The 15,805-nt window shown below is 47.9% G+C and overlaps 5 protein-coding genes across 5 annotated transcripts, besides 2 other annotated features; 4 read left to right on the top strand and 1 right to left on the bottom strand.

Moving 5' to 3' along the window:
- Positions 1–1,191: 1,191 nt before the first annotated feature.
- UA08_07441 (hypothetical protein) lies at positions 1,192–2,889 on the top strand (the record flags this gene model as incomplete). The annotated part of the gene is made up of 3 exons (XM_020262335.1): positions 1,192–1,210; positions 1,261–1,536; positions 1,607–2,889. The coding sequence occupies 3 exons, from the start codon at positions 1,192–1,194 to the stop codon at positions 2,887–2,889; spliced, it is 1,578 nt and encodes a 525-aa protein (XP_020117279.1).
- A 34-nt stretch (positions 2,890–2,923) lies between these two features.
- On the bottom strand, positions 2,924–5,947 carry UA08_07440 (hypothetical protein; the record flags this gene model as incomplete). Its single annotated transcript, XM_020262334.1, has 3 exons — positions 2,924–3,861; positions 3,927–5,480; positions 5,638–5,947. 3 exons carry the CDS (start codon positions 5,945–5,947, stop codon positions 2,924–2,926), a joined length of 2,802 nt encoding a protein of 933 aa, XP_020117282.1.
- Positions 5,948–6,570: 623 nt separating this feature from the next.
- Positions 6,571–8,180, top strand: UA08_07439 (hypothetical protein; the record flags this gene model as incomplete). The annotated part of the gene is made up of 3 exons (XM_020262333.1): positions 6,571–7,008; positions 7,062–7,844; positions 7,905–8,180. 3 exons carry the CDS (start codon positions 6,571–6,573, stop codon positions 8,178–8,180), a joined length of 1,497 nt encoding a protein of 498 aa, XP_020117281.1.
- Positions 8,181–9,306: 1,126 nt separating this feature from the next.
- Positions 9,307–9,706: a repeat region (Identified by RepeatMasker using a combination of RepBase library and repeat library created with RepeatScout).
- Positions 9,707–9,750: 44 nt separating this feature from the next.
- UA08_07438 (hypothetical protein) lies at positions 9,751–13,012 on the top strand (the record flags this gene model as incomplete). Its single annotated transcript, XM_020262332.1, has 3 exons — positions 9,751–10,036; positions 10,403–11,234; positions 11,287–13,012. The coding sequence occupies 3 exons, from the start codon at positions 9,751–9,753 to the stop codon at positions 13,010–13,012; spliced, it is 2,844 nt and encodes a 947-aa protein (XP_020117481.1).
- Positions 10,055–10,292: a repeat region (Identified by RepeatMasker using a combination of RepBase library and repeat library created with RepeatScout).
- A 622-nt stretch (positions 13,013–13,634) lies between the features above and the next one.
- Positions 13,635–15,743, top strand: UA08_07437 (hypothetical protein; the record flags this gene model as incomplete). The annotated part of the gene is made up of 3 exons (XM_020262331.1): positions 13,635–13,728; positions 13,801–14,176; positions 14,567–15,743. 3 exons carry the CDS (start codon positions 13,635–13,637, stop codon positions 15,741–15,743), a joined length of 1,647 nt encoding a protein of 548 aa, XP_020117482.1.
- Between the last annotated feature and the right edge of the window lie 62 nt (positions 15,744–15,805).

Below are 15,805 nucleotides of genomic sequence, written 5' to 3'. Positions count from 1 at the left end.
AATAGAAAGGTATGGTAGCTGGACCTGACCGATCTTCCCGCGTCCAACCGGTTGTTAGACTGAAGACTCAGCCTTGCTGACAAGGCCCGGCAGTGAGCATAGCCTTTCGAAATATTCCTTCTGACAAATTCAGACAATGTGTTCCGTCCGGTCTTTCAAATCGCAAGCCTTCGAACGATTTTCCTCTTTGTCATCATCATCAACTCTGACTGATAATAAAGGTGGCTAACCAGAAGAAATCGCCAGTCTTTCGGGTGACGGGCCTGCCGAGACTAACCTGACGAAGACTTCCAGGCAGCCTTGAAAGAGGCACTCAACAACCTCACCAACGACGAGAAAATTATCAAGGTCTGAAAATTGGCATTGTTCCTTCATGCTCTGACACTTGACACGGAGAGAGTGGGCTTGGTGCAGTTCCGTGGTGGTGTACCCCAGTTTCAGTCTGAATTAGCAACAAACCGAGGCTGGCATTTGAATGGCATATGCTGACAGGGAGTGGAAGTCATTCGCGAGAGCGATTGTTGCAGCAGATCTCCAGCAAACTGGATTTGCTGATGCACCTGCTGGCGGTTTCAAAAACCTCAAATTATGTATAGTAACTGTAACTTCTTAAGGTTTTAATAAGATAACACTACAGATATAATATTCATAATTGCTATAATTATCCAGTGCTGATTCTTAATTATAAGCTAATTAGATTATAAATCAATATTAGTATGATTCTATAAACGAGTTATAGCACAAATAAATACTAGCATGAGTATCTAACTGTGCCCCACTGTTACGCTCGCAATGTATATCTAACATTGTCGCCTGAAATGGTTGATCTTACTATTCTAGACGACTACCAGGCCAAGGTTAAGTAGCTGCTGGTACTATGCACGCCAAAAAGCAAATACTTGATTTTCCTAGAAGATCATTATCAAATGGCGTATTGTGGATGTGCGCTTGCACAGACCTGCTGCAGGATCTGCAAGTGTGTCACATCAGATGTAGATCTGTGGATGTCTGTCTACGTGTCTGCGGGATGAATTGGCGCCATGAGTAATACTTTGAGACACCTCTTCGCCTCCGAATGTGACTTATAGCAGCTTCAATCCCTTGAGGTTTTGTGTTCAACGTCCAATCCAAAGACACGCGAAATTTGGTATCCGAGAAGAAAGACATAAGGAAACAAGATTTGTCATCGAGATGTCTTCTGAGCGCCTCGGTAAGTCATTCACGACGAGAATGAGAAGGCCAATACTGATATCGCAAAAGATTATATCAGGGGATTTCTGGACACCCTCTACACAGACGATGAATTTCTCAACTCTTTTCTCGACTGCATTATCGACCCCCAAAATAATGATGGCTTTAAACTGCTCAAAAACAAAGGATTCGAGTTTCAACCCGGAGATTACAATCTTCTAGGGCAGCTTCGTGTCCCGAACAAACACTTCGAAGTCCGTCTAGCTGGCGGCGCTTATCGATTCCATACCAACGAAAACCGGTTCTGGGAGTTACTAGTTGATTCCAAGGCAAAGGCCATCTACAGTATGTATCAAGTGCAAACAAGAAGAAGAGCAATGGAAAGTAGATGATGGAAAAGCTAACGAGTCCCAAGTTGACGCCAACCTCGTTGAAAACCAAACCATCGATGATGAAGGCCATGTCTGCTTCGCTTATGCCGAATACAACTTTCGGCTGCGATTCGAAGTCCCCTGGATTCTAGGCGAGGAGCGACCAAATCACTTTGGCTTTTCAGGGCAAATCACAAAAGCAGATGGAGCGTCAACCCAATCCATCCTGGGGCATCGCATCTTCCCAAAAGGAAATGCTTTCAGCCCTGATCTGCCTACCAATCCAGACCTTCCATCCAGCCAGACGGCGTCAGAGGAGTTGATGGAGAAGGTGGACAGGTTCATGCGCGAATTGACAGGCAAAGCGTACGCCGTGAACATAGACCTGATCGAGACGTGCAGGCCAAACGGCGGCGGCAGCAGCAGCACATCGGCAGCCAATTTATCGGATGCGTTTTTAATGCTGCCCAGTCTCCCAAACGGAGAGGAATTATTGACTGCCACCAATGGTGTCTTTTCATCGGCCGGACTCGCTTTTCGCGCCACTGAGACGTCTGGTAAAGCGTGGGCTGCGGCGCTTGGAGGAGTGTTGGGAGCCACTGGATCTTTGCTTACTACGTCGGTGAAAACCAGACTTGTGGATGACGGCCAACGGCGAATGACAAATGATATCCTGATAATCAAGGTGCGCAATGTCGAGGACATGTTGAGTGAGAAGGGACGGGAGTTGGTCAACAACGTAGCATTATCAGAGCTGAGGAATAGAGATTTCGTGGACCAGGTCCGGAAACAGTTCCGCGATAACTACTATATTCCCTGGGCAAAGCTGAATATGAACACATATCTTCGCTCAGCATACTGGACTATGCGCAAATTCTGGTACAATGCTTGGTTGAACTGTTACAACAAGGCACTGGCCATTCGTTTTGATGAGAACATGCCCAAGGCTTCGATGGATGCATTGTTCAAGCATTTCATGGAGCAACGGTGGGCAACAGATGTTGCCCCCAGTAGAATCAAGGAAATTTCACAGGAGATTACAGACAAAGAAAGGGAACACGACGAGAAGATAGCAGCTATTGATCGTGAGAAACATCTATCAGAAGAAGACAAGGAAAAGAAAAGGGAAGACGTGAGGAAGGAATTTAAGCGACAAAAAGAAAAACTGGAAGAGGAACAAAGCAAGATTGACCACGAAACCAAGGATATTGACAATCGCAGAAAGAATGAGGTGACTAAGAAGCTTCTCGAAAGCATCAAGCACGATGCCGAGGAGGCGAGGCAACGAGAGTTACGAAGAGTACGAGCAGAAGAGAAATTTCATTAGATAGATAAGGAGATTAGTTACCTATTTGGTATTCCTAGCCCAACGAGCGCGTTGGACGAAACAGAACATCAAATTCCAAACACGGATTTTCGGCTTGAGATAGATCCAATCCATCGTTGTCTTCTCGGACAATCTCGATATACCACGTAGTAAATGGCCCAACTAAAGCATATGGATCCTCATTTCGGCCCTTGACAGAAGGATTCAAGGCAACCGGGCTGATCTCGCCCTGCACTGTCCCTTTCCCGGTATAATTCCTGTCGTCCAGTTTGTAGCGGAAGTTGGTCTTGACAGGCTGGTGACTGTAGAGATGGGGCATTTTGTCGTCCGCCAGGATAGTTTCTCCACCGCTATGGGTGATCCATACGTCCAGGAAGCCACTCTTCGTGGACACCTTATCCACATAGAACCGGACGCTGGTCACTCGCACGTCGACTCTCTCTGACCCGAAAATTGGACTTTTGCTCGGATATTGTACGGTGTGCGGCGTTATCACCGCTTGGAGGATAACCCTCATGTCCGTCGGCGTCGAGTCTTGCAGGTCCATGTCAGCGTCGGGGATCATGTATTGAACTCCTTCCACATGTTGTGGAGGACGGCCCCAGGACTGAGCCCGTTCCGCATACGCTTGGTTCAGCCGAGTGTTGATTCTATTTAACATGGGATAGTTGAAGTTAGAAAAGTCGAACTCTCTCATCTCCTCACCGATGATGTTTCGGTCCTCCAGTGCGCAGAATTGATATGCGTTTTGCATTCCCTGCAGCCAGATCATGACGCCATCCAAGGCGTGGGTGTACATCGACCTCATAAAGGCTGTGAGCGTCGGATGCTCCATTCCGAGTGAATCGTATTCCTGGCGGACCAGATCTTTATTCTGAGCCTCCAACGACTCAATCCGGGAGAGATGGCGAATCAAAAGTTGGACGTCCCTGGAATAGCTGAGCACGTTTTCATTTCGTGTCTGAACGGCATCTATTAAATGAGCATTAGACTAGATACCATCGGGGTTATTAGGAGAGAGGGGATGAGCGCCATACTGATATAGTCCTCAAATGCTTTTCTGACCTCTTTCAAGGTTTCATCACCCAGTTTTGAACTAAATTCATTCAGAAATGTTTCCATCATAGACTGTTGCATGGCCAGCTTTTCACCCCCTGGATCGCTGAAGTTCACACCCCCATCCTTCATGATCTCATATCCCTCCTTGAGATCCCGAACTGTCTCACCAATTCTCTGAATATGTTTCACCAGATACTTTTTGTCAATGGAGACGCCAGAATCATTCTGTATCTTGTTCCAGGTATCGTAGGCGAATCCGAGCCCCTCATTAGCCATCATCCAATACAATCCCCCTCCCTCTGCGGTAAAAATCACCATGCCAATGGCAGAAACCAAGTCGTTGAAGTTAAAACCAAGAAGATATGTCACTTTCTTCTTGATGCCATCCATAGTCTGCATCAATTTATCTTTGGCAATTTTCATTCCCTGCTCAGCGACGGATATTTTGTGGACAACAGCGTCCATATCATGTCGGACGACTTGAATCAAGTCTCTACTTTGTGCAATTGCTGCTTGGCAGGAGCTTTCGCGTTGTTGGATTGCCTTTCTCTGTCTTTCCTCGGAGATATCGTCTTTCAAATACGAGATATAAGTGTCTTCAATCTCCTTCAGCTCCTCCAGAAAGTTCGTGGCATAAGTCGCATAAAAGGCGAATGAAGCTCGAGGGACTTGGATTGAAGCTGGGTCAGATTTGGTTTTCGGGGTCAGCAATCCTTTCAACGTCTTTTCGACCTCGTTCCGGATCACTCGTAACTGCTGAAAGGATACCGGTTCTTTGTCCCGACGACCACCGACAATGTGCAAAAGGGGCTCAAAGGCTCGATAGGCTTTGCCCAGTGCGGTTTCCGAAAGGTCTTCTGGGAGATCAGGATCTCCCAGGAATGACAATTGCAAGTGTAAGCGCTCTAGAAGAGTTAGTGCACGGGCTAGATGTTCTTCGGTGCCCAGTAAGAGGAATAGTTTTGCCTTGTCTAGAAGCATCTGACACTGCACCGGATGCAAATAGCAGGTTGATAAGCTGAGAATATTTTCCGATTCATCGACAATTGCCACCATGCTCCGTCCAGGGTGTCCATTTTTCCCATCTTTCCCCAGTCCATTTGGTCCTCTTCCGCCCATGCCATAAGTCCCGCCGTTGACATCAATCGCCTTTGTCATGTTATTCCTAAGCGTGTCTCCCGGACGAAGGAGATGCTCGTACGAAAGCTTCAATATCTGATGGAAATCCTCTTTCGGCTTTTTCAGGATCTGATCTACATCTGACATGTCCTCTGGTAATGGAACCAGTTTCTGGATTGCCTTATCCACTGTCATTTCCAACACCCAGTCGCGCACCAGATCGCGAAAGTCAGTAGGCCATATCTTCCCATCATCAGTGAAGTGACCCAGGAGTTGGCGACAAAGCAGCACTGCCGACCCAAATCTGCGTCCGAGAAGAACAGTGGACGATCCTCCATTTCCTCCATCTCCGCCATCTTCCAGCGGTTGATTTTCTGTCGTAGCAGTACCGTCCCAACCGCGGCCTCCCTGAACTGCGAATAGTCAACCTGACTGTTAATATCAAAGGGGGGAAAAGAGGTGGGGGGCGCGGGGGGAGGAAAGAGAGACACTCGCCATTAATTTTGAGATGGTCTATCACAGCCTCCGTGGGTTCTTCAATGTACAACTGTATGTGGCCTCCAGATATACCGTTCGGTTTCTCTTTGGTACCATCTTCCCCAGCAACTCCAAGTGTGATCCTCCTGACAGCGCTCTCAGGACCGTAAATCTTGCGCGTGTATAGATTAAAGCAATCCCGGGGCACTTTTGTTTCTTTTGTTTCTTTTGTTTCCTCCTCTTGATACACCCATGTCTTATCCTCGGTAGCTTCGAATCCTTCTACGTACAATGAAATCGGAATTTTGAGTTCGTGCGGACGAATTGCATCTGGAGACACTGAAAGGATTACACTGGGGTTAACTTGGGGATACTTGATGATATCGGGGTTTCTCGGGTCCATTGTGCAGAGCTTGGTATCATGAGAATTGCTTCCCGCAAAGCGCTGAGTTGGATTATGAACGCGTTTCTAGAGCCACACAACTGATTACAAAGTAATAACTAGGTTGCAGGTTGCTGATCAACTTTGTCTCCCTCCCTTTAGACACAGCCATGTTACATGTAGGCCCGCAAATCTAAAGTAGAAGAGATCGGCTGGCCGATTCATAGGTACATCAATGCTTGCTTTGCAGAGTTAGGTAGATTTGTCAGGCAGCCACCGCGAGCTTGTGTGTGCCGATCTAAAGGTCATCATGCATATTAATCCCTGCAACGGAAGCGCTGAGCAGATGCATTCGTCGATGACACGTAATTATTTGCTCTCATGCAATCAATAAGAGCAGACTGGGATCTGGGATCTGCAGAGCTGACGACACTGGTTTGTCTACTTGATACCCAAAGCTAACCATGTGGCCAGTTGCAAAGCTGCATAAGTGCCCATGTAGATAGATGATTAAATGCACATGAAAGGTATGAACCTACCTCGTCAACGTCTCTGCTCTGGTTGGGAAGAGCTAACTAGGACAGGAAACATATAGTTATCGATATCCAAGATTACAGTTGCTTTCCCATGCAATCCTTTTCATGATGGCCACTAAAGTCGCACCTAAACAGTTCCACGAGAAGCTTGTCAAAGCAAATGAGTCTACGACCGATCGTTGGGATGTGATCGTTAGTTATACCAAGGATAAGCTGCAGCCTCTGTTGGATAGAGACTGGTCTCAAGCGATTGGCGAGACTACTGTTTCCATTACACATTCCACGGGCCATAAGCAGTATGACCGCACCACGACATACACCATAACACTGGCCTCGCCTCATTTCGAGTTTGATACCAAAGAAATTGATGGCGGAAGTCTCTCCAGAGCAAAGATTACATGGGGCTTCACGGGCACAGCGCATGTGAAACTCAACAGCGGAGAGGATAAAGGGACCGAACAGTTGACAGCCGAAGATGGTTTGACCTTGACGGTCAAAACACCGATAAATGCAATTGAAGACGGTGATGCAAGCAATGATGAAAAGGTCGGTCGGTCTTTCAATCCAGGCCACCGGTGAGAACTAATAATGAGATTTAGACAAGCCATGACATGATCGAGTTTACCGACGGAGTCAGGTCTTCCTACAAGGTGATCCTGCAGTTCAAAAGTACGGAAGATACTCTCTGGGAAGTCAATTACACCAAAAAGTCCGATACAGCCGAAGAGCTGCAAGATGTGGCAGATGATATTGGCGCTGAGCTGAACAATCAGGACAAAATCAAGGGTTTCAAATTCACGCTGGGCGAGGTTAACAACACCCCCAATCCGAATGACTTTGTGCTCACCCCTAAAAAGTTCTGTTTCGGCGTCTTCAAAGACATCTTTTGTATCTTTATCCATGTTGAAGGAGGCGATGGGACCGGGTCGGTTGGAACACCACAATTCAAACTCCTACACGAGGAGGGCATTGCCCCTATGCCCGATGGCTACGATGCCAGTATAATCCTTTCCAGAAACTTGATCCGCGACAAATACCTCATCCCACAGATCGCAGACAAATGCAAAGATATTCTGCGAACCGAGGATCCAATCGTGGCACAAGATGCGACACTGGGGCCTTCTATTGGATTGAAATTCCAGGATAGCAGAGTTTGGGAAGGCCACAAATACACAGCCGGTCCGACGGATGAAGATGGGTATATCTCAGTGGATTGGGACAAACATCCTCTCGTTCTCACCTTGTTTGATGACCCCTCGACTCTACACCCGCAGTATAAATGGGAGTGGAACGACGCCGAGGTAACCCTGACCTATTTCGTGTATAATGCAAAATTAGGACGTGTAGGGCAAGATATAACCATCAAAGGAAAGATATCTCAGGTGCGTTGCGACCCATTATGATCCTATGATGTAGAGTGCGGAAATTAACAGGATCTATAGAATGCGTCCTCTGTGGCGACCCTGTCTGGCGACAACCTAAAATTTCACATCGCCTTCTCAAGCAACAATCAGCCAGATGCCTCGTTCAAAGACGTGGGACCTGTTGGGTTGAGTGGCTCGGTCAAGTTCAAGACCTTTGACGTCTCGCTTCTCGATATCAACTTCTTTCGGACGCAGAATGTGCTTGCGCCTGGACAGCGATTCATCAGTGCTAAGGAAACCATGTGTCCTTGCGATTTTTTTATTTTTGGATCGATGGAGGATGCGAAGAAGTAGGTCTTCAATAAACCTTATGATTAAATGGGATCAATTGAACCATCTCTGCGGTATTTGCTTTTCCTGAGAATGTAGATATACGCTTATACCACTGCTTCTAGATAATAGTAAACATGACTCAATTCACTTTGGAGTCCCATGCTACGCTGAAAGACAACACATACGATTATACCTACATTTATAACCACTTCTCTTGGATTTCTGAGCGGGATTAGACAGCCCACAGAGCATGTTCCTGCAAATATCTCAGCTCCGGCGCTCATTGTTACCAGCCATGACCAGGAGTTTGTAGTGTTACAAGCAAAAGAAGGGCATCTGGAGATGGTTTGAAGTATCTTATTGCTAATCAAATCCATCATTGTCTACCAATTAGACTTCTCAGATGGCTATATTTCCGCGTTGATACGCTTCAGTGTGTAGTGCGTGAAAGCGTGCGCGAGAGCAAGCAGGACTAACCCTTTACTTGTAATCTTTTGTTCCTTTGTGTGTCTATCAGACTTCAGTGTCCTTCTGACAATTCGCCAGGTATGGATCGCAAAGTAATGGATGTAAAGTGTGCAGTGTGCCTATTGAAAACTGTAATAGCGCTTCTTGATTGGCTGAAGCTCGGGAGCAAAAAGTCTGTGTCCTGACTGTGTTCTGTATACTCCGGCAACAGACGATTCGATATCCTTGCTCTTCTGTGACGAACATGAAACATGGGAGATAACGTGGCAGGCGGGCATTGGCTACGGCTGTTTTGCAATGCACAGCGCATGCAGTGTCTTCTTTCACGCCCGCAAGGCTGAGTCCAGTCGTGTAGTGACTCGGCCTTGCGGCCTCTCTTCATCAATGAAATACAAAACTTTCGCTTCTTTGCAGGAACTCAGCGTTTGGTTTTATCTGAGCAAGAAGGAATGGAAGTTTACTGAAACAGACTTTTAACCCATCTCATTTTACATTACTTTTCTCGACTGCCTCTTTTTGCGGAAGGCCCATCGAATCCCTCTACTGCCCGAGCAAGCATCCGTTTCCAAGTCGAACGCTCCACGCTATGTCAGAGACTGGGAAAGAGTTCGTGTCTAGCCAGCACAACACAAAAAATGCCGACAAGTTGTCTCCTCCGACTCGGTTCACCCCTATGGACTATACCATTGGATGGATCTCCGCGCTGCCCAAGGAACAGACTGCAGCGACGGTCATGTTGGACCAAATCCATCCAGTGCTACCCAGGCCACCCACCGACCACAACACTTATACCTTGGGGTCAGTTGGCAATCACAACGTCGTAATAGTCTGTCTGCCGAAAGGCAGGTACGGCAACAATCCAGTAGCGACCGTTGCAGCCCAGATGGTGAGCACTTTTCCGTCCATTAGATTTAGCCTCATGGTTGGCATTGGGGGCGGTATTCCACCTACAGTTAGACTTGGCGACGTTGTCATCAGTACTCCGGTCGACGAGTATCCTGGAGTTGTCCAGTGGGATCGTGGGAAAGCAGAAGAAGGCGGCAACTTCAGAAGAACCGGTGCACTGAACAATCCACCAAACGTATTGCTAACAGCATTGACGAAATTGGAGACTGCCCACGAAATGAATGGATCCAGGATTCCTCAGTATCTGGACGACCTGAAAAGGAAGTGGCCAAACCTGGCATCCAAATATGTCCGGTCTGACTCCTTCGTGGATCCTTTATCCCTACCGAGAAATCCCCATACAAGTGGAAGCAGCTGGCAAGTAGTCATGTTGATGCTCTGGAAGAAGATTTTGGCACTATTCGGGTTCCTGTTAGGATGGTGGACGTTTATTTATGTGGACGCTGAGACCAAGCCAATAACGAGCAACGCAGTGAGCACCGTGATTCACGAAGACAAGAGAAGTCCAACAAACATGCATGTTCATTATGGCTTAATCGCATCCGGCAATCAAGTTATCAAGGATGCCAAATTGCGGGATCGCCTCAACAAGAGTCTCGGCGGGAATGTGTTATGCGTCGAAATGGAGGCAGCAGGGCTGATGAACGACTTCCCCTGTATTGTTATCCGCGGCATCTGCGATTATGCTGATGCACAAAAGAATAAGAACTGGCAGGAATATGCTGCAGCTACAGCAGCAGCGTGCGCAAAGGAACTTTTAGAATATGTCCAAGTGACGTTGACAGAGAACGCCCTGTGAAGGACATATTGGACCAGGGTTAGTCGGTTTCGTGATGAGCTCACAGCAACTTTCGACTAATATCATACAGTCCTTGACAGTATAGAAGATACCAGAAAGGGCATTGATCGATTGCATCTTAGCAATCGCCAGCGTGAAGTCCTTAAGTGGCTAAATCCACCGGATCCCTCGACACATTACAACAAGGCCCTGCAGCAACGCCATGGATGCTCGGGACTTTGGTTCTTACAAAGTAATGCCTTCGCCAAATGGAAGATACAGCCGGATTCATTCTTATGGTTAAATGGCATCCCTGGATGTGGCAAGACAATTCTTAGCTCCGCAATCCTTAAAGACCTTCTTGACACCCTGCCTTTTCAGCCCCTCTACTTCTACTTCGACTTCAATGACACAGGGAAGCAGACGTTCGATAGCATGTTGCGATCCCTAATCAACCAGCTGTGCTGCAAGTGTGAGGATACCTGGAAACCATTGGATTTACTCTTTTCCTCTCACCAAGACGGACGTGTACACCCGTCCTACGAATCACTTCGTAAGGTTCTCTTGGAAGTGATCGGGCAGGTCGAACAAGTTTGGATCGTTCTGGATGCTGTTGATGAGTGCAGCACAAGGAGTGGCCCCCCAACAGAAGGATTACTATCCTGGATGAGAGATCTAACATCTCAACAGAAGAATGTCCATCTTCTTGTGACTAGTCGACCGGAACAAGACATCAAATCCGAGATCGTTGAATGGGCTTCTCTAGATAACATTGTGCCTATTCGGGGTGACGGCATTGACGATGATATTCGTGCGTACGTCCATACTAGAGTCAGAGAGGACAAGGGCCTTAAAAGATGGCGAACTCAACCAGATGTTCAGGAAGAAATCGAACATCGACTTATGGAGAAAGCAGACGGAATGTAAGGCATTCGTTTTGACCAATTATCTATAAGAAGTGCTAAGGATTGACAGGTTTCGATGGGCTACATGTCAGCTTGATGCGCTAGAAAATTGCCTCGAGTATCGCACTCTCCAAAAGGCTCTCAAGTCCCTCCCGAAAACTTTGGATGAGACCTATAGCAGGGTCTTACACAGCATCCCGTCCGAATATAAGCAGAATGCCTTCAGGATTCTTCAATTCCTGACATACTCAGCGCGGCCTCTAAGTGTCAGCGAGATGGTCGATGCAATAGCAGTGGATACTGAAGGAGAAGATTATCAATATTTTGATCCAAAACATAGGATGCCCGACCCTCGCGAAATCACCTGTTTTTGTTCCAGCTTGATTGTCTTTACATCCACAACGCATAATTCAGATGTCGACAACAAGGATGACGATGTGAAGCTTCAGCTAGCACATTTCTCTGTGAAAGAATATCTAATATCAGGTCGGCTTGACAAAGACCTCGCGCACAACTTTGAGGAGTGCGCTGCCAGAGCGTCGATTGCTACCGTTTGCCTTGCGTATCTCTTGCATTTAAACAAGGAAATCTCGGTAATAGAGATCAGAGAGAAGTTTCCGCTGGCGCAGTATTCGGCACGGTACTGGATGGACCACGCTGCAATAACTGAAGGGAAAGACGAAACTCTGGAACGTTTTATTGTGAAGATTTTTTACCACAATAGAGATTCCTTGCGGAACTGCTATAGCCTCTACCAACCAGATCAGACTTGGTTTTGGACGGAATTAAAAGGCCAATGTTCGGCATTATATTATGCATCTTATGGGGGATTGGTGAACGCTGTGAAGTACATACTAAGTCAGGGCGCGAACGTCAACGCGCATGGTGGAATTCATGGCAACGCGCTGCATGTGGCATCTTTAAGAGGCCATGAGAAGGTTGTTGAGCTGCTGCTTAGAAAAGGTGCTGATATTAGCGCGCAAGGTGGAAGTAAAGGCACTGCACTGCACATGGCATCTTCAAGAGGCCATGAGAAGATTGTTGAGCTGCTACTTAGAAAGGGTGCTAATATCAATGCACAGGTTGGGCATAAAGGCACTGCGCTGCGCGCAGCAATTATAGCAGGCTGTAAGGAGATTATTGAGCTGCTGCTTAGACAGGGTGCTGATATTAACGCACAAGATGGAAGTGAAGGCACTACACTGCACGCGACAATTGTAGCAGGCTATAAGGAGATTATTGAGCTGCTGCTTAGAAAGGGTGCTGATATCCACTCACAGGTTAGATTTTATAACACCGCGCTGCACGCGGCAATTGTAGCAGGCCATGAGGAGATCGTTGAGCTTCTACTTAGGGAGGGTGCCAATGTCCACCTGCAGGATGGGTTAAAAGGCAATGCACTTCAAATGGCTTCATATACAGGCCATGACCAAATAGTGAAGCTACTGCTTGATTATGGTGCGGATGTTAATGTACGAGATGGAATTTATAGCAATGCACTACAGGTAGCTTCATACAAAGGCCATGAGCAAGTGGTGAAGCTGCTGCTTGAGAATGGGGCTGATATCAATCAAGTCAAAGGTGGCTTGCATAAAATACATGAGCGAGTGGTGAAACTGCTGCTTGAGAATGGGGCTGATATCAATCAAGTCAAAGGTGGCTTGCATAAAATACATGAGCAAGTGAGCTTCTGCGATATCCTCAACGAGCATAGCAGAAAAGCCTATATTTCATTTATAACCAATCTTTGTGGCGTGTTGGAGGTCTTTCACGGATTTTGTCAAAAGAGGGCATGAACGATGTGCCCAGTTATAGCCTTGATCGATCATAGCGATAGCCTCTGCTGTCAGGAGATTGAGGAGCCAGTTATATCGTACTTAGTAATTCACGCCAAATCCAGGATGCAGAGCAACTTAAATAAGTTTATGTTTGCCAGAAAAAGAGCAACGGGCTCACAGCTTTGAAAGCTGTCAAATAGATTCAAGCTCGCAGGCCATATTCTCTGTCAGATGCCTAATGAGACCATCTTCCGTTGCAGCTTGATGACCACCGTGTTCGTCTCCTTTCCTCTTCCATAGGCCAAGGTCCAGTTGTCGTTTGAATGGCATGGAGCAGATGCTGGCAGAAGATAGAAAGTATAAGAGCAGCAGATTCTGCGTGAGTCAAATTTACTGGCGGGTTTCAAACCTGATCCGAAGGCTATGAAGAAACATTCTTTTCAGCAGACATGACGACCTAGGGCTCAGCGGTGATCTCGCCACTGACTAATCTGATTTCATCATTGGAGTCTCTGTCGGTGCCCCGCAAACCGCGACAAACAACTACAGACAAGCATCGCATATGAAAACCCACCACAGGAAAATATATACAACGCTTGGTTCATTCACAGTCCGCAAGAGTAGTAGACCGCTCTCCATCATGACTGAACCCGCAGCAGTTACACGCTTTTTCCAGTCGCCTCAATTTGCCGTGGCGGGCGCCAGCAACAACCCCAATAAGTTTGGCTACAAAAGTCAGTCACATCTACTTTATCGAGAATCGAGAATCTCGTTGTGTAGGCTCTGTTTGCTGACTATGAGTGTAGTCCTGGCCTGGTATCACCAGCACTCGCTACCGGTTACTCCGATTAACCCTCGTGAGCAGAGCATCCAGCTGCCATCACGAGCATATTCTGTTGCATCTTCGCCAGAGGCGTTGCCTCAACCAACCGAAACGTCTCTTTCCATTGTCACACCCCCTAACGCTACACTCGAGCTGCTAAAGGAGGCTCGCGAGAAAGGCATATCGGCGGTGTGGTTCCAGCCGGGCACGTACAATGACGAGGTGCTGAAATTTGCAAGGTCCAACTTCTCCACTGTCATTGGTGGCCCGGGGGGCAATGGCAGTGAGGGATGGTGCGTTTTGGTCGACGGTGAGGACGGTTTGGAGTCTGCTGGACGGACGTGGAAGCAGCAGAGACTGTAAGGGGGAGTGGATATATTTTCCGCTGCATCACATGCTACATTGGTAGGTTAGCAGAATGATTGTGCAGTTCAGCAATTCAAAGCTTTCCATCAGTCAATTCTGTGTGTAGGACAGAGCAGAGTAGAGAGCAAAGAGTAGAGCAAAGAGTCGACATGAAAGAGTAGAGACCGAGCCAAGTGACGTGACTTGGCCAGATCGGGACGGGCCCCGCTCTGGCGATTAGCTCAAGTCGATCTAAAATCAACAACTTCACATCGTCAACTTCACCCTTGGCGCTCATTTCACTCGCAGACCATCTTAATTCCTCCTATGCAGGGCTGCCCCTATTTCTATGCTTGACGGACATTACCGCGCTTTCACCTGAGCACGCCCTGCTGGCCGGGCAGGCTGCACGAAATGGCTTCACTTACCGACTATGACGCGCCCTTTCGGATGCGCACCCAACTTTTTCGACCTCCTCGTACCCCGTCCTCCTCTGCATCCATATACCACTCTCCCGAAAGTGTCGCAACTCGCAAACGCATGCGCCGCGAGGGACCAGACAGCCGATCGCCAGCGTGGGACCCCATCTCTTCGACGGAGCTGGAAGGCCCGTCACCGTTGATAAACACCGACTATATACTAGCCAACGGTGGCGAAGATCGCCGACGGCTCGACCTCAAAGACACCAGAGAGAAACTCGTCGAAGAATTAGACTACCGACCGAACCGATACCGCAACAGTTCACTCTTCTCAGGCCAACGCGCTTTATCTGCTGAGAACAAAGACGTTGGCAGTCGCAAGCGCAGTCATAGTGAAGCCACAGAGATGGATTCGCTGCAAACGCCTACAGCGTCTTCTGCGACACCAGGCTGGGGGCGAGCTGTGTTCACTGTCGTTGGGAAAGTTTGGGACTTCTGCTGGACAAGTGCATTCCGGGGCTTCTCCGCCGGCGGAGGCCATGGCTATCAGGTCGAAACATCTACTCCGGCATCTAAAGAAACAAGCACCTGGCAGATGGTGCAGCGGCAGCAGGATGACTCTTCAGCTTTTATCTCCCACCAATCAAGGCAGGAATCGACGCCGATTCCTGGACAATACCCCGAGGAGGAGATAGACGTCGAACAGACACGGGATCAAGAAACCTGGGTCTTGCTTCCAGACGCATCGTCAGTGAGATTTCCATTCCCGCGGAGTCCAAGTCCTTCACAGATACCTCGCAGAGTGCCGCGGCGCGGTAATGTTTCTCGTCTTCAGCCTCGACGATCATTAGGCAACCCTCGAGCGCTGAACAAACGACCTATACTGAACCCTACTCGATCCGTAGCCACCACGCCATTATCGACAACAGGACGTCCATCTACGCCCGTCAAGCAGCCAATTAGTCCCACTCGGACGTCGACTCACGGGAGTCCAGCGTCTCGGGATGCTCAGCGATTCGCCGCTCAGTTTCGACGGCGCGAGCGCGAAGAAGACGCTAGCATTCAAAAAATGAATGACCAGCTAAAAGCGCTTATTCGTGAAGGACGTGAAGCATTAGGGTCTCGCGTGGAGGTTGATGATTTGGACCTTGACGATTCATAACCGGATTTTTACCGCTCTATTTAATTCTTTTCCCTCCTGGCCCGCTCTTGTTCTTGGAAATA

This window comes from Talaromyces atroroseus (assembly GCF_001907595.1).
Source record: "Talaromyces atroroseus strain IBT 11181 chromosome Unknown scaffold_11, whole genome shotgun sequence".
Classification (NCBI taxonomy): domain Eukaryota; kingdom Fungi; phylum Ascomycota; class Eurotiomycetes; order Eurotiales; family Trichocomaceae; genus Talaromyces; species Talaromyces atroroseus.
Note: the sequence above shows the minus strand (reverse complement) of the source record. Positions and strands in the feature narration are given on the sequence as shown.